This window comes from Lycium barbarum, chromosome 7, assembly GCF_019175385.1.
Source record: "Lycium barbarum isolate Lr01 chromosome 7, ASM1917538v2, whole genome shotgun sequence".
In the NCBI taxonomy this organism is placed as follows: Eukaryota; Viridiplantae; Streptophyta; class Magnoliopsida; order Solanales; family Solanaceae; genus Lycium; species Lycium barbarum.
Window position 1 is genome coordinate 92,129,734 of NC_083343.1, and position 20,558 is coordinate 92,150,291.

General features: G+C 32.8%; 1 protein-coding gene across 1 annotated transcript; it reads left to right on the top strand.

Annotated features, from left to right (window-relative positions):
- Positions 1–11,759: 11,759 nt before the first annotated feature.
- On the top strand, positions 11,760–15,215 carry LOC132603560 (small ribosomal subunit protein eS7-like). Its single transcript, XM_060316696.1, has 6 exons — positions 11,760–11,914; positions 12,564–12,648; positions 12,748–12,821; positions 13,158–13,281; positions 14,373–14,555; positions 14,794–15,215. Exons 2-6 carry the CDS (start codon positions 12,574–12,576, stop codon positions 14,911–14,913), a joined length of 576 nt encoding a protein of 191 aa, XP_060172679.1. The 5' UTR covers positions 11,760–11,914; positions 12,564–12,573; the 3' UTR covers positions 14,914–15,215.
- Positions 15,216–20,558: the final 5,343 nt, after the last annotated feature.

Sequence of the window (20,558 nt, forward strand, 5' to 3'; positions counted from 1 at the left end):
TATTCATTTACTTATTTATTGATTGTTAGTGTATAAATGATTAAAAAAGTTGAAATTGGCTAGTGATAAATGGGTTAACGAGTAAGGGTTCGCCTACCAGTGATAATAGGGTAGGTGCCCGCAAGATCTGTAATTTGGGTCGTGACAGTTGGTATCAGCGCCCGGGTTCGTTAATCTCGTTGTACAAGAACATGTCTAGTAGATTCTTCCAGATCGGTACGAAGAGCTCTGTACCTATCTACGAGAGGCTATGGGGCATTTAGGAAACTTCCACTTCTTTCATTCCTTCGTGCTACTTCATTCAAATTGGTATCTAGACGATTCCAATTGGTTTCTGCACTTCCTTGTCTTATTTTTCCACGAATGGTCAAAACCCCTCCCCTGAACTCTTATGCGAGCATTTTGTGTTATGGCATGGCCTAGTATCGTACTAAATGCGTCTTCCTGATTCGGACGCATGATCTAAGTTTAGTTTCCAGTTGTGACTTGAAATTTAGCTCTATGGGTTGTAATTTAGACCTGATTATTTTGTTTGCATAATCTTGAAAAGTAGAGAACATTGGATAGATTAATCTCCACTCTGAGGAAAGAAATAATTGGTATTTGACTGTAACAACCCTCCCTGTCATTATAGAGATCTTGGCCACCTTAGTCGGTAACACCTCTCCAAGAATAGAATGAGCTAATAGAAATTCAAATGTAGCAGTCCAAGAACTGAAAACTTGGCTTGTTTGTGATTATTTTTTGGTTGTGTCGAGTCCATTTGGTGGGTGACATAGAAAATTAGACGTCCATTGGATATTCCGAGGCCACGGGTGAGTCCGTATGGTGTTTTTACATTAATGTGCATGTTTTGTTTATGTGTGTGAGGCCTCGGATGAAGTGTTGGGTGGTAGAGTGAAAAACTGTGAGAATTAGCAAGCTTACTGCCTCAGTGGGACCGCTATAACGGAGAAGTACCGCTGCGGCGGGACCGCTATAGCAACGGTCCTCTCGCCGCCACGGTGATGCGTGATTGAGTGTGTTCGCTATGGTGGGCATTGGACCGCTGTAGAGAGGTCACTATGGCGGAACCATGCCCGCCACAGCGGAGGATGACTTTTGGGAAATGTCCGCTACAGCGGGCACTTGCCCACTATAGCGAGACCGCTGCAGTGACGGGTTGACCGCTGCAGCGGTCAACGGGAAATAGTAGCCGTGTTTTAAAACACTTAGTCCGAATTCTTTATTCGTAAAACTCCAAAACATTTACCAAGAATACCTAGGGCGAAATTCTAAAGCTAGGGCCAGAATATTCTTGAGAGGTAAGTCTCGACCATTCTTTCCTTCATTATGCTTTCATCTCTAAGATTATCATCATTCTAATGGGTCTGCAATGGTGATTTGAGACTTAGGTAACTTGAAGAGTTCTTGAATTTGTTTCTTCTGGGGGTGAGTTCTCTTGTCTTATCTTATGATTATCTATCATCTTAGGCTTGAATTAATGGTGCAAATGTATGGGAACTAGTTGGAGAAGATGAGTTTCTACCTTAGCATTGAGGATTGAATAATAGGCTTTAAATATTAGTTTAATTGGTGAGTCTTGCCTATAGTAAGATGGGATTTCATGAAGTAGTAAATCATAAGCTTGAATCTCTAATCTAGACTAAGATTGATTAAGGATAAAAAGGGGGATCGTTTGAAACAAGAGCTAATAATTTGAGAGTTATGTTGAGGTTGTACAATGTGAATTCGACTCGAAGGTTATGTATGAATTGGTAAGTTCTAGTATGTCATAAGCTATAGGGGACATTGGTTGGATAACAGAAACGAAGACTCTAGTGGTTATTGTGTTACTTATGGCTGGTGAGAGATGATACTAGTTATTGTACTAAATTTTTGTATTTACCTATGTGGTTATTGAGCGTACATATATGTTTGTTGGTTGGTGTTCCCGGGTTGTACGGCATCTTGCTAAGGTAAGGCTTATTTTTTAGATCTCTGAGTTAAGATACGTCGTATTAAAGTAATGGTGATCTTAGTTAAATTAGTTGTCTAAGTCAGAAAAGGGTTAAGTATGAACTTTGTGAATCAGGTGTCTGAGTCCCAGTTTGTTGAGATAGACGTGAGGAATAATTAATAAATTGATGGTAGTTGAGATTTGTCTAAGAGTTGATATATTGTGGTGACTTCTTGATAAGGAGTAAATTCGTCATAATGTGAGAAATATAGGGATGTTAAACAGTTCCAATAAGACAAGATGTTATGAATAGTGTCCTAACGAATTAGTCTTGAGGAAAAAGGACAAATGAGTTAGTGGAATAGATAAGGGTGTTGGGTTTCACGTGGTCCTTTTGTAGTATTAAGTAAGTGATAGAAACGGAGAGGTTCGGGTAAGTCCGTGATAAATTGTTACTTGGCTTGAATGGTTGATAGGTAAAAGGTTGACATAGTATTAAACAAAGCGTGTTGAGATATGAAATCTTAGCTTACTGATCTAAGAAAGATTTGCTGATCGCATTGGTGATCATGAGGGTCTAGAGAAGTTGCAATCATTAGAGGTATAAATTGGGAGTAGTATGATCAAACTTCGATATTATTAGATGATGATAGGTGTTGTAACAATTCTTGTGGTAGGTTCGTGTACAGAATATGAAAATTGGGTCTTTGAGCTAAAGTAGAAAGAGTTTTGGCTGATAAGATGAACAGATAGTAGTTAGTGCGCACTTGGTGCCGTGGAGGCTTCCGTGTGATTATAATTCATGTCCTTGGGTTATCGCCAACCTTCATACTCCTCTTATTCATTCGAGGACAAATGATTGGTAAATTGGTATCTAATGAAACGACCCGTTGGGTTGTTATAGTGGTTTTTAACCATGTATCCTTGTTGACCCTTCCCAAGAGTCCCGTTAGTATGATCTATGACTTAGTGAAGTCATTGGTTTGGTTCCCGAAAGGTTTGACTGTGATTTGAGTTATTGGTGAAGGAACTAGTTAAGTTAGCGAGTTAGAGTTGGCTACGGTCAATGTCGGGTTAGGATGACCCCGTGTCAATGTTTTGGAAGTTCCAATATGTTAATATGATGATTTTGAACTTGTCCATAAGTTTTGGTAAGGTTCCGAAGAGTTTCAGATGGGTTTGGGTTTTGTCGCGCTCGTTTTCGATGTTTTTGCCATAGGTCTATGGATAGAAACGGTTCCATATTGATCAAACGACCTTTGTTTTATGTGAGGTTTAAACCATTAGATTTGTATCGTAATTATGGAGCTATAGCAAAAATAATCGTCGCGTTTCGCCTCCGGATGAGGGATCTATGCCCTTTTTCGTTCGGGTTGTTCCAACAGGCCCGCTGGCAGCAACCCGAACGAAAAATTTCATGTTAAAATCACTTTCTAGGAAGGGAATTTGATTTCTATTGGTTAAAATTTCATGTTGATACTTAGGGTTCTAATAAAAATGGAAATTTTGGCCTAAAATATGGTTGAAAGGGTAAATTGATTAGAAACCCGGGAAATGAAGGTTAATGATTGTAGAGATGGAGGTTATGATAAATTTACCATTAAAGGATAGTTTCATCCATTGAAAAGGGTAGAAGTAAGTGGGTCTTCTTCTCCAAATTGTTGTTCTTGTTTAAATACATGGTTTGTTTCTTACTTAGTATCATATTGTTAGACTTTAACCGTCATGAGGCGCTTCGAAAATAAAAGACTCGTGTGGAGTAGTTCGTGGCTCCTGTTCTGTATTCGAGGTAGGTTACGACTTACATTAGTTAGACTTTGATTAGCGAAATGTATGTATTGTGTAAAATTGACGCGAGAAAGCATGATTAGGTCTTTGGACATGGTGTTTTCGTTGGATATTAGCTAGGTTGGTATGACTTCTGATTTTGTGGGTTTGTCGCCATTACGTTATGTACTGAAATATGAGGTGTAGTTGTATTCATACTGTGGCGAATCGGGATGGATTTCTATTAGGTTGATTGTTGTTGATGGTGGCTTGTTGCCCTGTTATTGTGATTAAACTTATTGCCTAAATTGTCGTGTTGTACTCAGTTCTCTCTTATTGTGACATATATTATCGGAGAGAGGAAGGATAATGAGTTTAGGCTTGAATTGTGATATAAACTTATGACAGTACGTAGATGAAAACTTGATGTATGATTTATTGTTGATGATAATATATAGAAAAGTGGAGCTTCTTGGTGATACAAGACTTAGTTGTGAGGCGTACTTGCTACGTGTGGAAGTAAAGAGGGACATAGACTATTATGTTGGTTGAGAGGGTCTGTATGATTCATTTCATGCCTGAGTTGATGCTCTTGATATGACTTGTGGCATGATGCCTTGTGTTTGACATTGATATTGCTAATTGTTCATAGTTCATACATACTAATGAACCGGAATACATTGAGACCTATATTGTGATGTGAAATTAGTGAAGAAGTTAATATAATCTTCTTATTGAACTTGTGATACTATTTGATACATGGTACTTGATGAATTGATCATTGAGAGTGATGTGACGGTGTTACTATACATATGAAAAGGCAGATTTGACCGGAGGTGAGGATGTGACCTAGTTATGAGCTCGTGGTTCGAGGTTCGTTCCGAAAGTGAGTGGTGTATGATGTGGATCCGCGTCCGAGGTTCTTTCCGGAGCGGAGGATTTATGGCTCGGGTCCGATGAGTATCCGGAACAAGTGGTACATGGACACTATGGGTCCTCTGTAGGTCATGACTACTGAGCAATGACATCAGTTAGCAAGTGTGTACAGTTCGAGTGATTGGCCAGTGCATGGCATTATATTGCACATCATCATATTTTGCATTGCACATCATTACATTTTATTATGCATTATTATATGCTCATTTGTTTCTGATTTTGGTATGGATGTTGAATGCCTATTGTGACATAAATATGACCATTGACTGAGTTAAATTGTGGATTAGTGACTCTACCTAGGGACCGGACTTGGACTTGTGATTATCAGGTGAGATTCTTGAAACTTGACATACTTGTGGTTTAGAAGCTTCATATTAGGTTGTGACTCTGTTATGGGATGTTCTGTGACTTGGATTTGAGTATTAAGTGCCTATATGTTTATCTTGTTGATTTTATACTTATATACGTGAACTAAACTTAGTCGGCCTATGATGCTTACCGGTACATAGTGTTTGTACTGATACTATCTTGCTGCATCCTTTTTGAGTGCAGAATGTGTTCCAGAGATTTCATCCAAACTACATCTCTAGCTTGAAGCTAGTTTGCTCGAACAAATCCGAGGGTGAGCTTCTACCCATGCCATGCCACCTGAAGATCTCTCTTTCCAGATGTCTACTTTCGTTCCAGACATTATTTGTTATTATATTTGACATATATTTCATTCTTTAGACATTGTTGGTTAGAGTCCTTGTACGATGACTTTCAGATTTTGGGGGTGTAATAGCTAAGGCTTCCGCACTTATATTAATTATTATTTATGACTTGGTGAGACTATTTATTCATTTACTTATTTATTGATTGTTTGTGTATAAATGATTAAAAAAAGTTGAAATTGGCTTGTGATTAATGGATTAACGGATAAAAGTTCGCCTACTGGTGATAATAATAAGGTAGGTGCCCGCACGATCGGTAATTTGGATCGTGACACTAACACACCAATAACACATATAGAATATCAGGGAGACTCGAGGTACCATAAAAATGTAACCTAAAAGACTCAAGGCATAGTAAAAGTAGTTAATAGCAGATGTTTAATTCATTTGTAAGTTAAAAAAAATTTAGACAATACAAATTGAAACTAAAGGGAAAAGGCCACACACTGAGAAAATAAATAATAGGCCATTTATATATGATGAAAATCATGGACCGAATATTTTCTTGAATGATAAGTCACATGCTAATAACAATATCTTACATGCCAAGTTTAAATTATTAGCCGATTTATGTAATTTTAGATTGAGATTTTGTTGTTTGCAAGTGATAATCATTTGTCAAGATGAGAGGAAAATCTCATCGTAAATAATTTAAGAAGTGATTGTTTAACAATAATATTTCCTTTTACACTTTATCTTTTAATTGTTTGTTTGTCCTTTTAGTTTTTATGTTATCGGTTATTGTTTTTTCTACTTCCGATTAAGATGATTTTGCCCGTACTAAAAAGTGAAGTGTAACAGCGCAAACATGAAATGAGTATTCCCTCTCCTATCGAACGTTTCTTTAAAAAGAAAGGGACAATCTTTTCAACATAATTCAAGGAAAAAAAAAATGAGAAATTAAGTGATTCAAAAACACGATTGAGGTAAACAACATAATAAAGATGAGGTGTATAAAAGAAACTACATGATAGAGATGTATAAATAAAGATTAGGTAAAAACCTTTTGGAGACCATTTGAGTTGACATACATGAAAGCTCCATTTTTCTTTTTTGCCATGTCCAATTGAGTTCCTTGAACAACGTCTATGTCCAATATAATTTCACCAACAATGTGTATTGGAAACACTACGTGTTTTATATAATGAAGGGGAAAGGCAAAGGATAAAGTAATAACAATAGAGATTGTTAAGCTTACCGCAATTAAGATTAGGAAAGATGGGAGTAATTAGAATTGAAATATTTCTTCTTACATTTAAGATAAATAAATAGAGAATTTATGATTGGCAGAATGCTTACTGCACGCACGTCTGCACTCTCAATTAAGACATTCAAAGAAATTTACTAAGCAGTTTTTGAGTTTTTAAAATATCTTTAATGAACAAAATGAAAGGAAAAAAAAGATAAATAGAATCCTTGGTCATAGAGAGGTGCCACATTACCTTGTCTATGCCCAGCTTTATATAATATATAGAATTTTTTCCTTTCGTTTCTTTTTCTTTTCTTAATTTGAGCCAGCGGTCCATCCGAAACAGTCTCTCGTTTCTTTTTCTTTTCTTAATTTGAGCCAGAGGTCTATTCGAAACAGTGTCTCTACCTCCACAGGGTAAGGGTAAGGTTTGCGTACATGCTACCCTCCTTAAGACGCCACTCTTGAATTACACTTGGTTTAATGTTGTTATTGTTATCCAGGTTGTTTTTTCCGTTTCCCCTTTTTCTCCCTTATAGTTTTTCAGAATCCACTCTGTTCAGTTTGTAAAGTATTGGAAAGGTGCAGAACAAAAACCCCACTACTGTCTTACTCTTTTTATTTTGCAACTGAGTGGGAAAGACATGAATCTTAATTAATTCATCATATCCTCTATGATATTTGTATTCTCTCAGATCATGATATTATGAGATATACTAGTAGAGAAATTGTAACATTATCTATTTCTAAAGAAAATTCATACTTATATGCTTATAGAGAAAGAAAATAGGCTATCTGTTTGATAGTTTGGGTTGTACTGAATATCATGCTGGAACCGCTTAGTATTGGTTATTGTATAGAAAACCAATGTACTACAAATATACTCAATGAAATTGTGTTGTATACTCAGGGGCGGAGGGAGGAAGGGCCAAGAGGGTTCATCTGAACCCCTTTTGGTGAAAAATTACACTGTTTATATATGGTTAAAATTATTTTTGATGTATATGTAGTAGACGTTGAACCCCCTTTGGCTTCTTCGTGTGTTTACTTTTTTATATTTTGAACCCCCTTAGTGAAAATTCTAGTTCCGCCACTGAATATACTATGATCCTTGTAATTACGGGTATGTTAAATGATACTCAATATACCAATGACCTATTAGTCTGTATTGTGTAGTATATTACTGTTGAATCATGGTTTACTGCAATTTTGTATGTGAATAATATTCGCAATATACTAATAGTATATTATATAAAATATTACTGTTGAATCATGGTATACTGTGATCACTGCTATGTTGAATGATATTCACAATTTATCAACTATGTGTAGTATAACATGATTATAATTGAATCATGGTATAATGTTATTATTTGTATGTTAATATAAAATATAACATGATTACTGTTGAATCATGGTATACTGTGATCACTGCTATGTTGAATGATATTCACAATGGTTAAGGCTCAAATATGCCTCTAACCTTTGCGAAATTGTACACATTTGCCCATTGTTAAAGGTTGGTGTAAAGATGCCCCTAACATTTTTTTAAGCCATATATGCCCTTGAGTTAACGGAAAATATTGGAGGGCATATTTGTTTAGTTTCGCTAACGTTAGGGGCATATTTGAGCCTTTGTCGTTTCTGAATATTATGGCACAAATAGTTCTCAGATTTTTTTTTGGGAGTTCACTATATGCTAGCCAATGATTTATTGCAACTGTATTTTGAAACTCCACACTTATCGTACAACCCCTCACTTTTCTCTCTTATTCTTTCACTTGTTTATGAAATATCGGAAGCTTCGAGTTCTTCAAATAGCTGTGGAAGGGTTTGTGGATGTGAAGTTGTGGAAAGGTTTGTGGTCGTGGAGTTACTGCACTCCATCTCACTTATAGACTTCAAATAATTCTGCTAAATTTCGGTTATGCGTGAAATTCGCGAAAGGGCCAAACCACATTAAATGTTATGTAAGAAACCGTATAAATGCTTAAAATGTGATACTCGTTCTATTATTATTATTATCAAAATTTTGAGCACTGCGGGAGACATTTTTTCATGTGTCATAAGTATGATGTAAGTTATCTTTTTTTTTATGTTTATGTTTTATTGTGGCAATTGTTGCATCCATTATCGTGTAGATATTGGGACTGAGAAGACGAAATATCTAGAAAGAACTATCCAGATCATCAACAAATTGAAAATAAAAATGGTATTATCATTAGTAAAAAAAAATCTTTTGAAAAAGGAAAATGATGCTCTTGTTTGTGAAAACAATCTTTAAAAGATGGTTGTAATCGCATCTGCTCTTTTAGTTGTATAATTTTGATGTAATGCAATGGTAGATGGGTTGTAATTACAAATATTTTTTTTATGTTTTGGAATGCAATAATAGTTTGTGCCATAATATTCAGGAATGGCAAAGGCTCAAATATGCCCCTAACGTTTGCAAAACTAAACAAATATGCCCTCCAATATTTTCCGTTAACTCAAAGACATATATGGCTAAAAAAAACGTTAGGGGCATGTTTGCACCAACCTTTTAACGACGGGCAAATTGTATTTCATAAAAATTGGGGGCAATATAATCCTTATGTAAGGGCCATCCTATCCACCTTTCAGGCATTAAGATACGTTTCAAGCGTGGATGATTATCATAAGAGATTCTCAACATATCATATGATTCTCGTTCTTGAAAATCCCGATCCTGCACAATTCAGACCAGCTAGTATCTCTTTAATTTACTTAATGCACTCACAAGTGTATAATTTCGCAAAGGTTAGGGGCATATTTGAGCCTTAACCATATTCACAATTTATCAAATATGTGTAGTATAACATGATTATAATTGAATCATGGTATAATGTTATTATTTGTATGTTATATGATAGTTATAGTATACCAAATATATTAAATAATCTACAATAGTTACTGTTGAATTATGGCATGATGTGATATATTAAATGATATTCACAATATATCAGGTATATTATGTAGTATACCCTGGTCACTGTTGAATAATGATATAGTGTTTTTACTGGAATATTCGATGATATGCAATATACTTATGGTATATCAAGTTTACTGTTGAACAAAACCTATCAGATCCAAATTCTCAATCCATTTTTTACAATACTAGTGTATACGTGTACTTATAGTATACATGATATACTTAGTATATTTAATGATATATTAATACATTTAATATATTATTACAATTATTAAGAAATACGGAAAGAACAAAAAATAAAAAAATAAATGAAGAAAATAGAGGGGGAAAAAAAAAAGGAAAGTTAAAAATAGTGAGAGATTTACTAGAAAGAGCCAAAAAAAAAAAAGATTAGGAAAATGATAAAAACAATAACAAAGAATTTTATTATTTTAAAGCTTTTTGTCGGAAGGACTTTTTAGAAAAACATTTTTTAGGGAATAACAGTTCGTGTTTGATTAATAAATTTAAAAATCATTTTTATCAATATTAGAGCAGTATTTTGTGCTTGATCAATATTCTAAAAGTGCTTCTAGAAAAAGCTATTTTTCTAGCTTCTAAAAAATTGCTTCTGTTATTATTCAAAAACACTTATTTTTTTCCTATTTTTTCCCGAACACCTCAATTTTCTACAAGAAACACTTCTTTTTTCTTTTAAAAAAACACTTTTGGCTAAGGGTGGGCGTTCGGTTCTTCGGTTCGGTTTTTCCAAAGTTCGGTTAGGTTTTTCGGTTTTGGTTTTTCCAATTCGATTTTTTTCAATACCGAACACCGCACCGAATTAGTAGACCATATTCTTGTATGCTTTATTTTATCTTCCTCGTAAAAGTATTATTTGTTTGATAATCATTTATATACATTCAGCTAATTATTTTGATCAAGATGGTATAAAAATCAATCCCAGATTGAAAAAAATGATTTAATATAGGTCACGAGTATTATTGAAGACAAATTTATTTATCCAATTCGGATTGTATTCAAAATTCAGCTGAGTCAGATTTCGCTATATTCAAGTTCAGATTTCGCTGTATTCAAGTTAAATTTCGATGTATTCAAGTCAGATACATTCAACTAAGTTGTATTCAAGTCATATGTATTCAACTCAACTGTATTCATTTGTAGTTACTTTTACACTGTATTCACTTTTATATATTTAAAATCGGTTGTATACAAAAAAATATCCTTCAAAATACACACCCAAATACTGAATTTTGCACTAAAAATATTAACGAATACACTCATATATTGAATACAAGAAATAAAATTCACTGTATTCATTTATATACTCTTCAAATTCACTGTATTCATTTGTATACAAAAAGATTTTCTTCGAAATACAGACAAAAAATACAAAGAAACATGGTATTTTACCCTAGAAAAAAATGAATACACTCAAATCTAAGATACAAGAAATAAAACACAATTCGAATTCACTGTATTCATTCCGATCAGATCTGGACAATAAAGTGTATTCAAAAATACAAAATACACTAAATGCGGTCAGATCTGACTGTTTTCGTCTAGATCTGACACAGACGCTACCAGATGTACGAAAACACCACCGTCACCAACAATCACCACTGTATCCTTTATCGTCACCCACAAACGTCGTTGTATCCTTCATCGTCACCTTCATCGTCACCTTCATCTCCTGCGATACAAGTGTTTACCAACTCTCTGAATCAAACCAATTTCAAAACTCATAAAAACCTTTCTCTGTTATATACAATGTTGTCCTGTAATTGAAATATGGATCGAATTCATGGATCATACTCTCATATCTTAATACACTGAACAGTGAGAACAATTATTGCAGATCCATTGCTTTCTCCATTCTAAGATTAGATCTATTGATGAATTAGAGTTTTTTGGTTCGAATTTGATGAATTGGAGTTTTAGTGATTTCAGTGGGAACGTTACAGAGCGAGAGAGAGAGAGAGAGAGAGAGAGAGAGAGAGAGAGAGTGGAGGAGAGTGTTGTAGACATTAGAGAGAGGAGGAGGAGGAAAGAGTTATGTATTTTACCTTAATAGCTAATAAATGCCATTAACATACAACTTTTAGCTATTGAAAGTAATTAATGCAAACTATAGCTACTCAATGTAATTACATACTACTAGTTTGCCACACCATGTAAATTTCCCTAATAATAATAATAATAGGAAATTCTGGTTCTGCCATGTTTGGGCCTTCTGACCCAATACAAGATGGCGACTAAACCCAAATTCAATGGACCTAATTCAAGCCCATTAAATCCATCCTCTTCATTTAACACTCAATTCATCACTCCAAACCCTAGGGGTTTCTCTTCATCTCTGCAAACTGAACATAACTAGGGTTTCCCAGAAGTGCTGTTCTGTTCCATCATTACCTTTCTCACAGGTCTGCATTTTATTTTTCTAGTCGTTAACCATTGTTTGGACGGAAATAATATAATATATTTTAGCAGCTTTGTAATTATGGTTTGTATGACGTCAAACAAATGTAGTTGATATTGCTAGTGTCAGTATGCAAAATAATTTTTCATTAATTTGTCCAGTAAAAATTGGTATCTTGTTATCTGCTGGTAGACTAGTTTTTACTGTGTTTTATTCCTATTACTTATTTAGGCTCATTCTAGTATTTCTTTGTTTGGAAGGAAATAATATACATTTTTTTGTTGTTTTATCGTTTGTATGATGTCAAACACATTTAGTTGATGTTACTAGAGCTTGTATGCAAAAGAATTTTTCTGGGTTCATTAATTTGTCCGTTACCAATTGATTCTTTGTTGTTTGCTGATGGACTAGTTTTACTATGCATTATTTATTTTCAAGTTGGAAATGGTATTTGGATATTGGACAGCTTTTTGGAGGTTTCGAATTCCAGAATTCAACTTCAAATTGAATTCTGGAAATTGTAACAATTCTATGTCCATACAGTTTTCCGGAATAAAATTCCAGGAAAAAGTGGAAAATATCCACGGCCAAACAGGCACTTCATCATAACTGTATGATTGAAATTTAATTTGATTAAATTGTTGGATCATCAGACCTGTGAAGATGTACACGTCCAGGCAAAAGATTCACAAAGATAAGGATGCTGAACCTACTGAATTTGAGGAGTCTGTTGCACAGGTTACTTTTTTGTTCTTTTTCTTATTATACTGGTTATTTAAGACCTTAATCTGCATTGATATAAAGTTTCTGAAAAATGTTCGAATTGTTTCTGAGCAGGCTTTATTTGATATGGAAAACACCAACCAAGAGCTGAAAAGCGAATTGAAGGACCTTTACATCAATGCCGCATTGTAAGACTTGAAAAAAACTACATACTGTTGTTGTCAATAAATATATTTTAGGACTTTTTTCATTTTTGGCCTGTTGGGTGACATTAGTTATGAGCGGTAGCCAAAATATACATAACATATACACTGATTATGTATATGTTATGTATGTATATGTTATGTATGTTCATGTTATGTATGTTCATTTATTCAATATGTATATTATCTGTATATTTATAATTAATATATAAAACCTATACATTTGATGGCTATCATTTTTGTTAGCGGTCCAAAAATGTAATTATCCCTATATTTTACATCTCATTATGATGATTGGTGGTTGTGGACTGCTTTCTGCAGACAAATTGATGTGTCAGGAAACAGGAAGGCTGTTGTTATCCATGTCCCCTACAGACTTAGAAAAGCTTTCCGCAAGGTCCATGTCCGCCTTGTTAGGGAACTGGAGAAGAAGTTCAGTGGGAAGGTAGCTATTGAACTTTGTTCCTTGAGGATATATTCAAGCATTGAGTTTTTTGAGAATCTTTTTTATCTGAAATGGACATAATACCTTTGTTCTCCGTATGGTTATTGACAATTACGGTCATTTGGAATTAAATGTTCTGCATAATTGAAATAACGTCAAACATTGAGCCTCTCGTGTTGACGCACTGCTTCAAATTTTACCATGAATTCACGTTTTGTGATTTTGGTAAATTATTCTTTTGTTGGGCCAAGGAGGAAAGATTTTGATATTACCTTCGGGATTTGCTTTAAGAAATGCATGAACAGATTAGTTTTGTGAGCCTAGTGGGTTTAACTTATTCTTGGACAACTTATTTCCACCAGTGTTTGAATCATGGTCTTGTTGCTATTCCTATGAACAGAAACCTTTCTAGGTATTGAAGTTGGATTCCCAGTCTTTGATAACATTCTCCTGAAATGAAGATCTTCAGTAATTTTGGCCTACTTCTATACTGCATCTTTCATGCAAATGCTCTAGGCACCATTGAAATCATTCTCTCAGTCAGTTTCTTGTTGGATGTTTATTGTATGAAAGATGTTGGGATGGGTTTTCAGTTGTTGACCCCCATTTAGTGCATCATGAAGTGGATCGACTAGGACAAAACTTTAAGTGTCTCTCTTTAATGAGACATTTCTTAAGGTAAGGAAGTTCATTAAATGGCCTACTTCTATACTGCATCTTTCATGCAAATGCAAATCTTTCATGCACATGTTCTATAATGCAGTATAGAAGTAGGCCATTTGCTTACAGTTCAACTCGTATTACTCCAAGGTGTTCTCTGTATATTATCCGAATTCCCAAAGCATCTAGCCTGCTTTAACAAATGGAGGCCATTTGTTTACAGTGTGAGAAATTTATCCTATATGGTCACTACAGAGTTGTGCTGTTTTCCTTTGACTGTTATGATAACACACATAAATACTGCACCTTTTTTATATGGTTATGTTTTAGTTGCACTAGTTGTATTAGGTCTTCTCTTTTTCCTTTTTTGGTATGACAGATATATATTGCTGGTATTTTTCTTAAATTTACTGAAATGCTATTCCTTTTAGGATGTAATCTTCATTGCTACGCGGAGAATAACGAGGCCTCCAAAGAGAGGCTCTGCTGCTCAACGGCCCCGTAGCAGAACTCTTACTTCTGTTCATGATGCCATATTGGAGGACTTGGTTGTACCTGCTGAGATTGTTGGAAAGCGTACTAGGTATCGCGTTGATGGATCCAAGATAATGAAGGTAATTTATGCCACACCATATAATACTACTAATGTTTTGTGTTTCATGCTTAATAGGAAAATCTTGTACAAGTAAAAACCAGAATTCATGACTTGATGTTTGTCCACTTTCCCTATTAGTTCGAAGAACAGTTTAAATGATGGCTTCTGAAACATGTTAAGATCAATTTAGTTGATTGTTTTTTATTTTTATGTGAACTTGGCACAGTTATTTATAGTTTTAGTGGTGATGTGGCCAGGTAATCTTGGACCCAAAGGAACGAAACAACACCGAGTACAAGCTGGAGACTTTTTCAGCTGTTTACAGGAAACTATCGGGCAAAGATGTTGTGTTTGAGTACCCCAATGCCGAGGCTTAGGATACAAAATGTCTTCCTACTTCTGGAGAAGAGATTACCTTCCTTTTTGCAATTTTGGTGTTTATATTATTTTATCTAGATGCTAGGGAACAATGTGAAATTGCTCTCTGTTTTCTCTTAGCTCTCCTAGATTACTGGCTTGTTTGTTGAGTTTAGTTTCTTTGCTGTGCTCTTTGGTCTGTGTCAGCTCAATTGTTTGGTTGTCTCCTCTTGGTCTTAAAACTAAGTTTAGTGCTGCAAGCTATCTGCTAGTGCTGTTTGCACTTGGGTCAATCTATATTGGAATTTTTGGTTCTGCTTTATTAGCCTCGCACTTTAACGGGTCGTTTGGTTGATGGGATAAGGTTAATAATACCGGGATATACCATGAGATTATTTTATCATGTGTTTAGTAATGGGTATTATTTCGTCCTAGGATTATTTTATCCCACCATTTTTAGTACTCCCTCTGTTTCAATTTATGTGAACCTATTTCCTTATTAGTTTGTGCCAAAAAGAATGACCTCTTTCTATATTTAGAAACAATTTGCCTTTATGCCATGATTTATAGTCACAAAATATATGCGATTCATTTAGGACCACAAGTTTAAAAGTCTTCTATTTTTTTTTAAACTCCGTGTCCAGTCAAATGGGTTCACATAAATTGAAACGGAGAGAGTATAAACGTGGGATAAGTTAACCCATATAGAAGATGGGATAAAATTATCCAATGTCATATCCTTATCTATTTCATCTCACCAACTGAACGATTTATTTTTTTTTAAAATGTTTTTTTTAAAGGAAGTCATATTTCAGTAATGTGTTTTATGAAAACTATTTTACTAGAAGAGCCTGGTGTCTCGTTGGTGAGGTAAAATAGTTTTTGGAACAAATATATTAAAGACAAATAACAATATCAGCAAGTAGGATGATATTCTGATTATACTTTTGAGTATTTTAGGATGTGTCTGCCATATGTTTTTCATAGAAAATATATTTTCCTAGAACGTTTTTCGGTGTTTGGATGGTGAAATTGTATCAAAATTTAATAATAATATTAGCAAACTGAATAAAAGTTCGATGAAAATTTTAAGTACCAGAGATTAATAATAATATCCAGTGTTAGTTGAAAATATTAATATGAAATCAAAAGGTGAAATTTCTACTATATAGAAACATGGGTGGATCGTCGTGCACCCAGGGACCCACTCATGTTTCTATATAGTCGAGTAGAATTTAAAAAAAAAAATTAAGTGACCACTCTTTTATAATTAAAAAATAAAATTAAGGGTCCATCCTTCTATAATAGTAAAAATAAAAAATAAAAAAATTCAAGGTGAAGCTTACGTGAAGAATTAGGAGATAATATTGAACACAAAAATCGCTAAAGAAGTCATAAAACCAAAACATTTAAAACTTAAGTTTAGACACATACGTCTCACACAAATAATGAGGAATAACATCAAGAAGATGAAATATAAACGGTCATGGATAATAGTAAATTATAAAATAGAATAAAAATTAAGGTGGGGCCTACTCTTTTATAATAGCAAAAAATAAAAATAAAAATTAAAGTGAGGCCCACTCTTCTATGATAGTAGAAAATTTTTTTTTAAAAAATTAAGGTGGGGTCCACGTGAAGAATTAGGAGGCAATTTCAAAAAAAGGGTGGCCCACGTGAAGATGTAGGAGACAATTGTAAAAAAAAAATGTAGGATTCACGTGAAGAAGTAGGAGAAAATTGCAACAAAAAAAAGGACATTTAAATAATGATAATAAGTTCAGAAAATAGTAAAGTTCGTCGTCCACCCCAGGGACCCACTCATGTTTCTATATAGTAGAGTATTTGAAGAAAAACAAATTAAGGGCCCACTCTTCTGTAATTAAAAAAAAAATTAAGGGTCCACCCTTCTATAATAGTAGAAATAAAAAATAAAAAAATTAAGGTGGAGCCCACGTGAAGAATTAGGAGACAATTGCAAAAACAAAAAGGTGGGGTCCATTTTTTTGAAAAAAATAGGACATTTAAATAATAATGATAAGTTCAGAAAATAAGGTGGGAAAGAAAGTGGACCCCATTATCTCCAAACTCATTAAAAAAAAGTGGACCCCATATTACAAAAATCAAGCAATAAAAAGAAATGTGTGGATCCCAAAAAAAATTAGGTGTGCCCCATACTAAAAACACCAAGCAATATTAAAAAAAAAAAAAAAAGGTGGGAAAGAAAGTGGACCCCACCGACTCCAAACTCATGTAAAAAAAAAAGTGAACCTCATATTACAAAAATCAAGCAATATAAAAAAAAGTGTGGATCCCATATTAAAAACATAAGCAACGTAAAAAAAAATGCATCCCATATTAAAAAATCAAACAATAAAAAAATAAGGTGGGCCCCATACTAAAAACATCAGCAATATTAAAAAAATAGGGTGGGAAAAAAGTGGATCCCACCGTCTCCAAACTCATGTAAAAAAAAAGTGGACCCCATATTACAGAAATCAAGCAATATCAAAAAAAATAAAAAATGGATCCGATGTTAAAAAGTGGACCGTATTAAAAAGTGGATCCCATATTAAAAAAAAAATGCACCGTTATTAAAAAATCAAACAACATTCATCTAATTCCCAAAGTATCCCCATTAAGTCAATAATGGTGGATTCATTGTCACATGCGTATCAACCCATTAGTGGGAGCAAATGAAATTATTGTACAACAAAAACATGAATTCCATATTATTGTTTTTCTTCAAAAGGTTAAGTAGTCAAACCATACAATTTCCTTTCTTTTCTTATATTAGCCTGAGATCTAATCTAGATATTTAACTGTTGTATTTGTTATTCCGCAATGTCATTTATTTGTTATGTTTACTAAAATAAATATACTTTAAATATTTATATTTTAAAATAAGATAGAATCTAATTAATTTTTCATTTTTTTCCTTACTCTAATAAATGTGAAAAGAGATTAATTTGGTAAAAGAAAAAATAATATTAAATGGAGATCAAATAATTAATAAGGTAAATTAGTCAAATTATAATTCTAATTGACGTTTCCTTAAAAAACCGTGCAAAAGACAACATGACGAGTAAAATGAGTTAAACTAAGAATATTTACCAAAAATTTAAAAATAGTAGTTCTTCGTTTAAATAAAAAATAAAATTTCTACTTTGTGTTGTTTTAAACATGTAAAATTAATTTAATAATTTCAATTAGAATGATCCAAATCAAAAGTTGATAAAAAATAATAAGTATTGTTTAGGTCCAATCTACATACATTAACAATAGAATATTTTACACCTTTAAATTAATCGAATTAAAATTCAAAGTATCAACTGATGCTTAAATATTGCTATTGTTTTATCTAAAGGAGAGGAAAATAGTTTCCTTTTAAACAAGTCTTCTCTTTTAAAAAGTATTAATAAATTTTTGCCAACTTTGTATTCGTAGCAAACACTATTATAATAAAGTTTTGAATACGGAGCACAAATTACAATGTTATATTAATCGTGTTTTGAACATAGTGTGTGTGTATGTATATATATATATATATATATATATATATATATATATATATATATATATATATATATATATATATATATATATATATGCATAAAAACAGTGCAAATTTATGTATGTTTATTAGCAATATAAAATATATATAGTATCACTACCCAAACACAACTACATACGCATAAATACACTATAATCAAACGTGTTGGGCCCGTGCGCAGCACAACCATATGCCGTCTAGTATTTTTAACTATATAGAAGAGCCACTTGGCCCAACTTTTTCGCCGTCCGTTCCAATAAAAAAAAATCACTTGCCCCAACTTTTTCGTCGTACGTTCCAATAAAAAAAAAGTGTGGCCCCATACTTTTCACCAACCAATATTTAAAAAAAAAAGTATAAAGCTCCATACTAAACACCAACCAATATTAAAAAAAATAAAAAAAATGGAGCCCACCATCTCCAAACTCACGGGAAAAAAAGGTGAACCCCATATTAACAAAATCAAGTAATATTAAAAAAAAAAAAGTGAATCCCATATTAAAAAAACAAACAATGTCAAAAAAAAAAAAGTGCATCCCATATTAAAAAATCAAACAATATTCATGTCATTTTCAAAGTATCTCATTAAATCACTAATGATGGATTCATTGCCACATGCGTATCGACCCATTAGTGGGAGTAAATGAAATTATTGTACAACAACATACTTAAATTATATATATATTAAAATAAGATAGAATTTAATTACTTTTTCATTTTTTCCTTACTCTAATAAATGTGAAAAAAAGATTAATGTCGTAAAAGAAAAATTAATATTAAATGGAGATCAAATAATAAATAAGGTAAATTAGTCAAATTATAATTCTAATTGACATTTCCTTAAAAAAAACATGCAAAAGACAACATGACAAGTAAAATGAGCTGAACCAAGAATATTCACCAAAAATTAAAAAATAATAGCTCTTCGTTTAAATAGAAAGTCAAATTTCTACTTTGTTTCATTTTAAACATGTAAAATTAATATAATAATTTGAATTAGAATTATCCAAATCAAACTTTGATAAAAATAATAGATATTGTTTAGGCCCAATCTACATACATTAACAATAGAATATTTTACACCTTTAAATTAATCGAATCAAAATTCAAAGTATCAATTGATGCTTAAATATTGCTATTGTTTTATCTCAAAGGGAGAAAAATAGTTTCCTTTTAAATAAGTCTTCTCTTTTAAAAAGTATTAATAAATTTTTGCCAACTTTGTATTCGTAGCAAACACTAATATAATAAAATTTTGGATACGGAGCACAGACTACAATGTTATAGTAATCGTGTTTTGAACATAATATATGTATTACTTTATTACTATATAGAAGAGCCGGTTTATAGAGGTAAGATCGCCGTCCGTGTTCGGTCCCACTTTTTTATTTAAGGGCAAAAAAAATGACATTTTATACTTTATATTACCAACTCTTCAAAAAAGTAGATAGAAATACTTTATTATATTTCTATTTTTCTACTATATAGAAGCATCGGTTTACTCATGCTTCATCGTCAGTCACTCTTAAAAAAACAAAAGGTGGACCCCATACTTAAAACGCCAAGCAATATTTTTTTTAAAAAAGAGCGGACCCCACCCTCTCCAAACTCATGAAAAAAAAAAGTGAAACCCATATTAAAAAAAAAAGCAATGTCAAAAAAAAAAAAAAAAACATGCACCCCATATATTAAAAAATCAAACAATATTCATGTAATTCCCAAAGTATCTCTATCAAGTCAATAATAGTGGATTCATTGCCACATGCGTATTAACCCATTAATGGGAGCAAATAAAATTATTGCATAACAAAAAACATGAACCCCATATTATTACTTTTTTTTCAAAATATTTAATTGCTGTATTTGCTATTCCGCCATGTCATTTATTTGTTATGCTTACTCAAATAAATATACTTAAAATATTTATATTTTAAAATAAGATAGAATTTAATTAATTTTTTATTTTTATTCTTATTTTAATAAATGTAAAAAGAGATTAATATCAAATGAAGATCAAATAATGAATAAGGTAAATTAGTCAAATTATAATTCTAATTCAAGTTTCCTTAAAAACCATGCAAAAGACAACATGACAAGTAAAATGAGCTAAAC

Bases quoted from the DNA above. Each gene is read 5' to 3' on its own strand.
- LOC132603560 (XM_060316696.1), top strand. From the start codon at position 12,574: ATGTACACGTCCAGGCAAAAGATTCACAAAGATAAGGATGCTGAACCT. The intron at 12,822-13,157 runs GTAAGACTTGAA...TGCTTTCTGCAG, and splicing joins CTTTACATCAATGCCGCATT to ACAAATTGATGTGTCAGGAA. The intron at 14,556-14,793 runs GTAATTTATGCC...TGATGTGGCCAG, and splicing joins ATGGATCCAAGATAATGAAG to GTAATCTTGGACCCAAAGGA.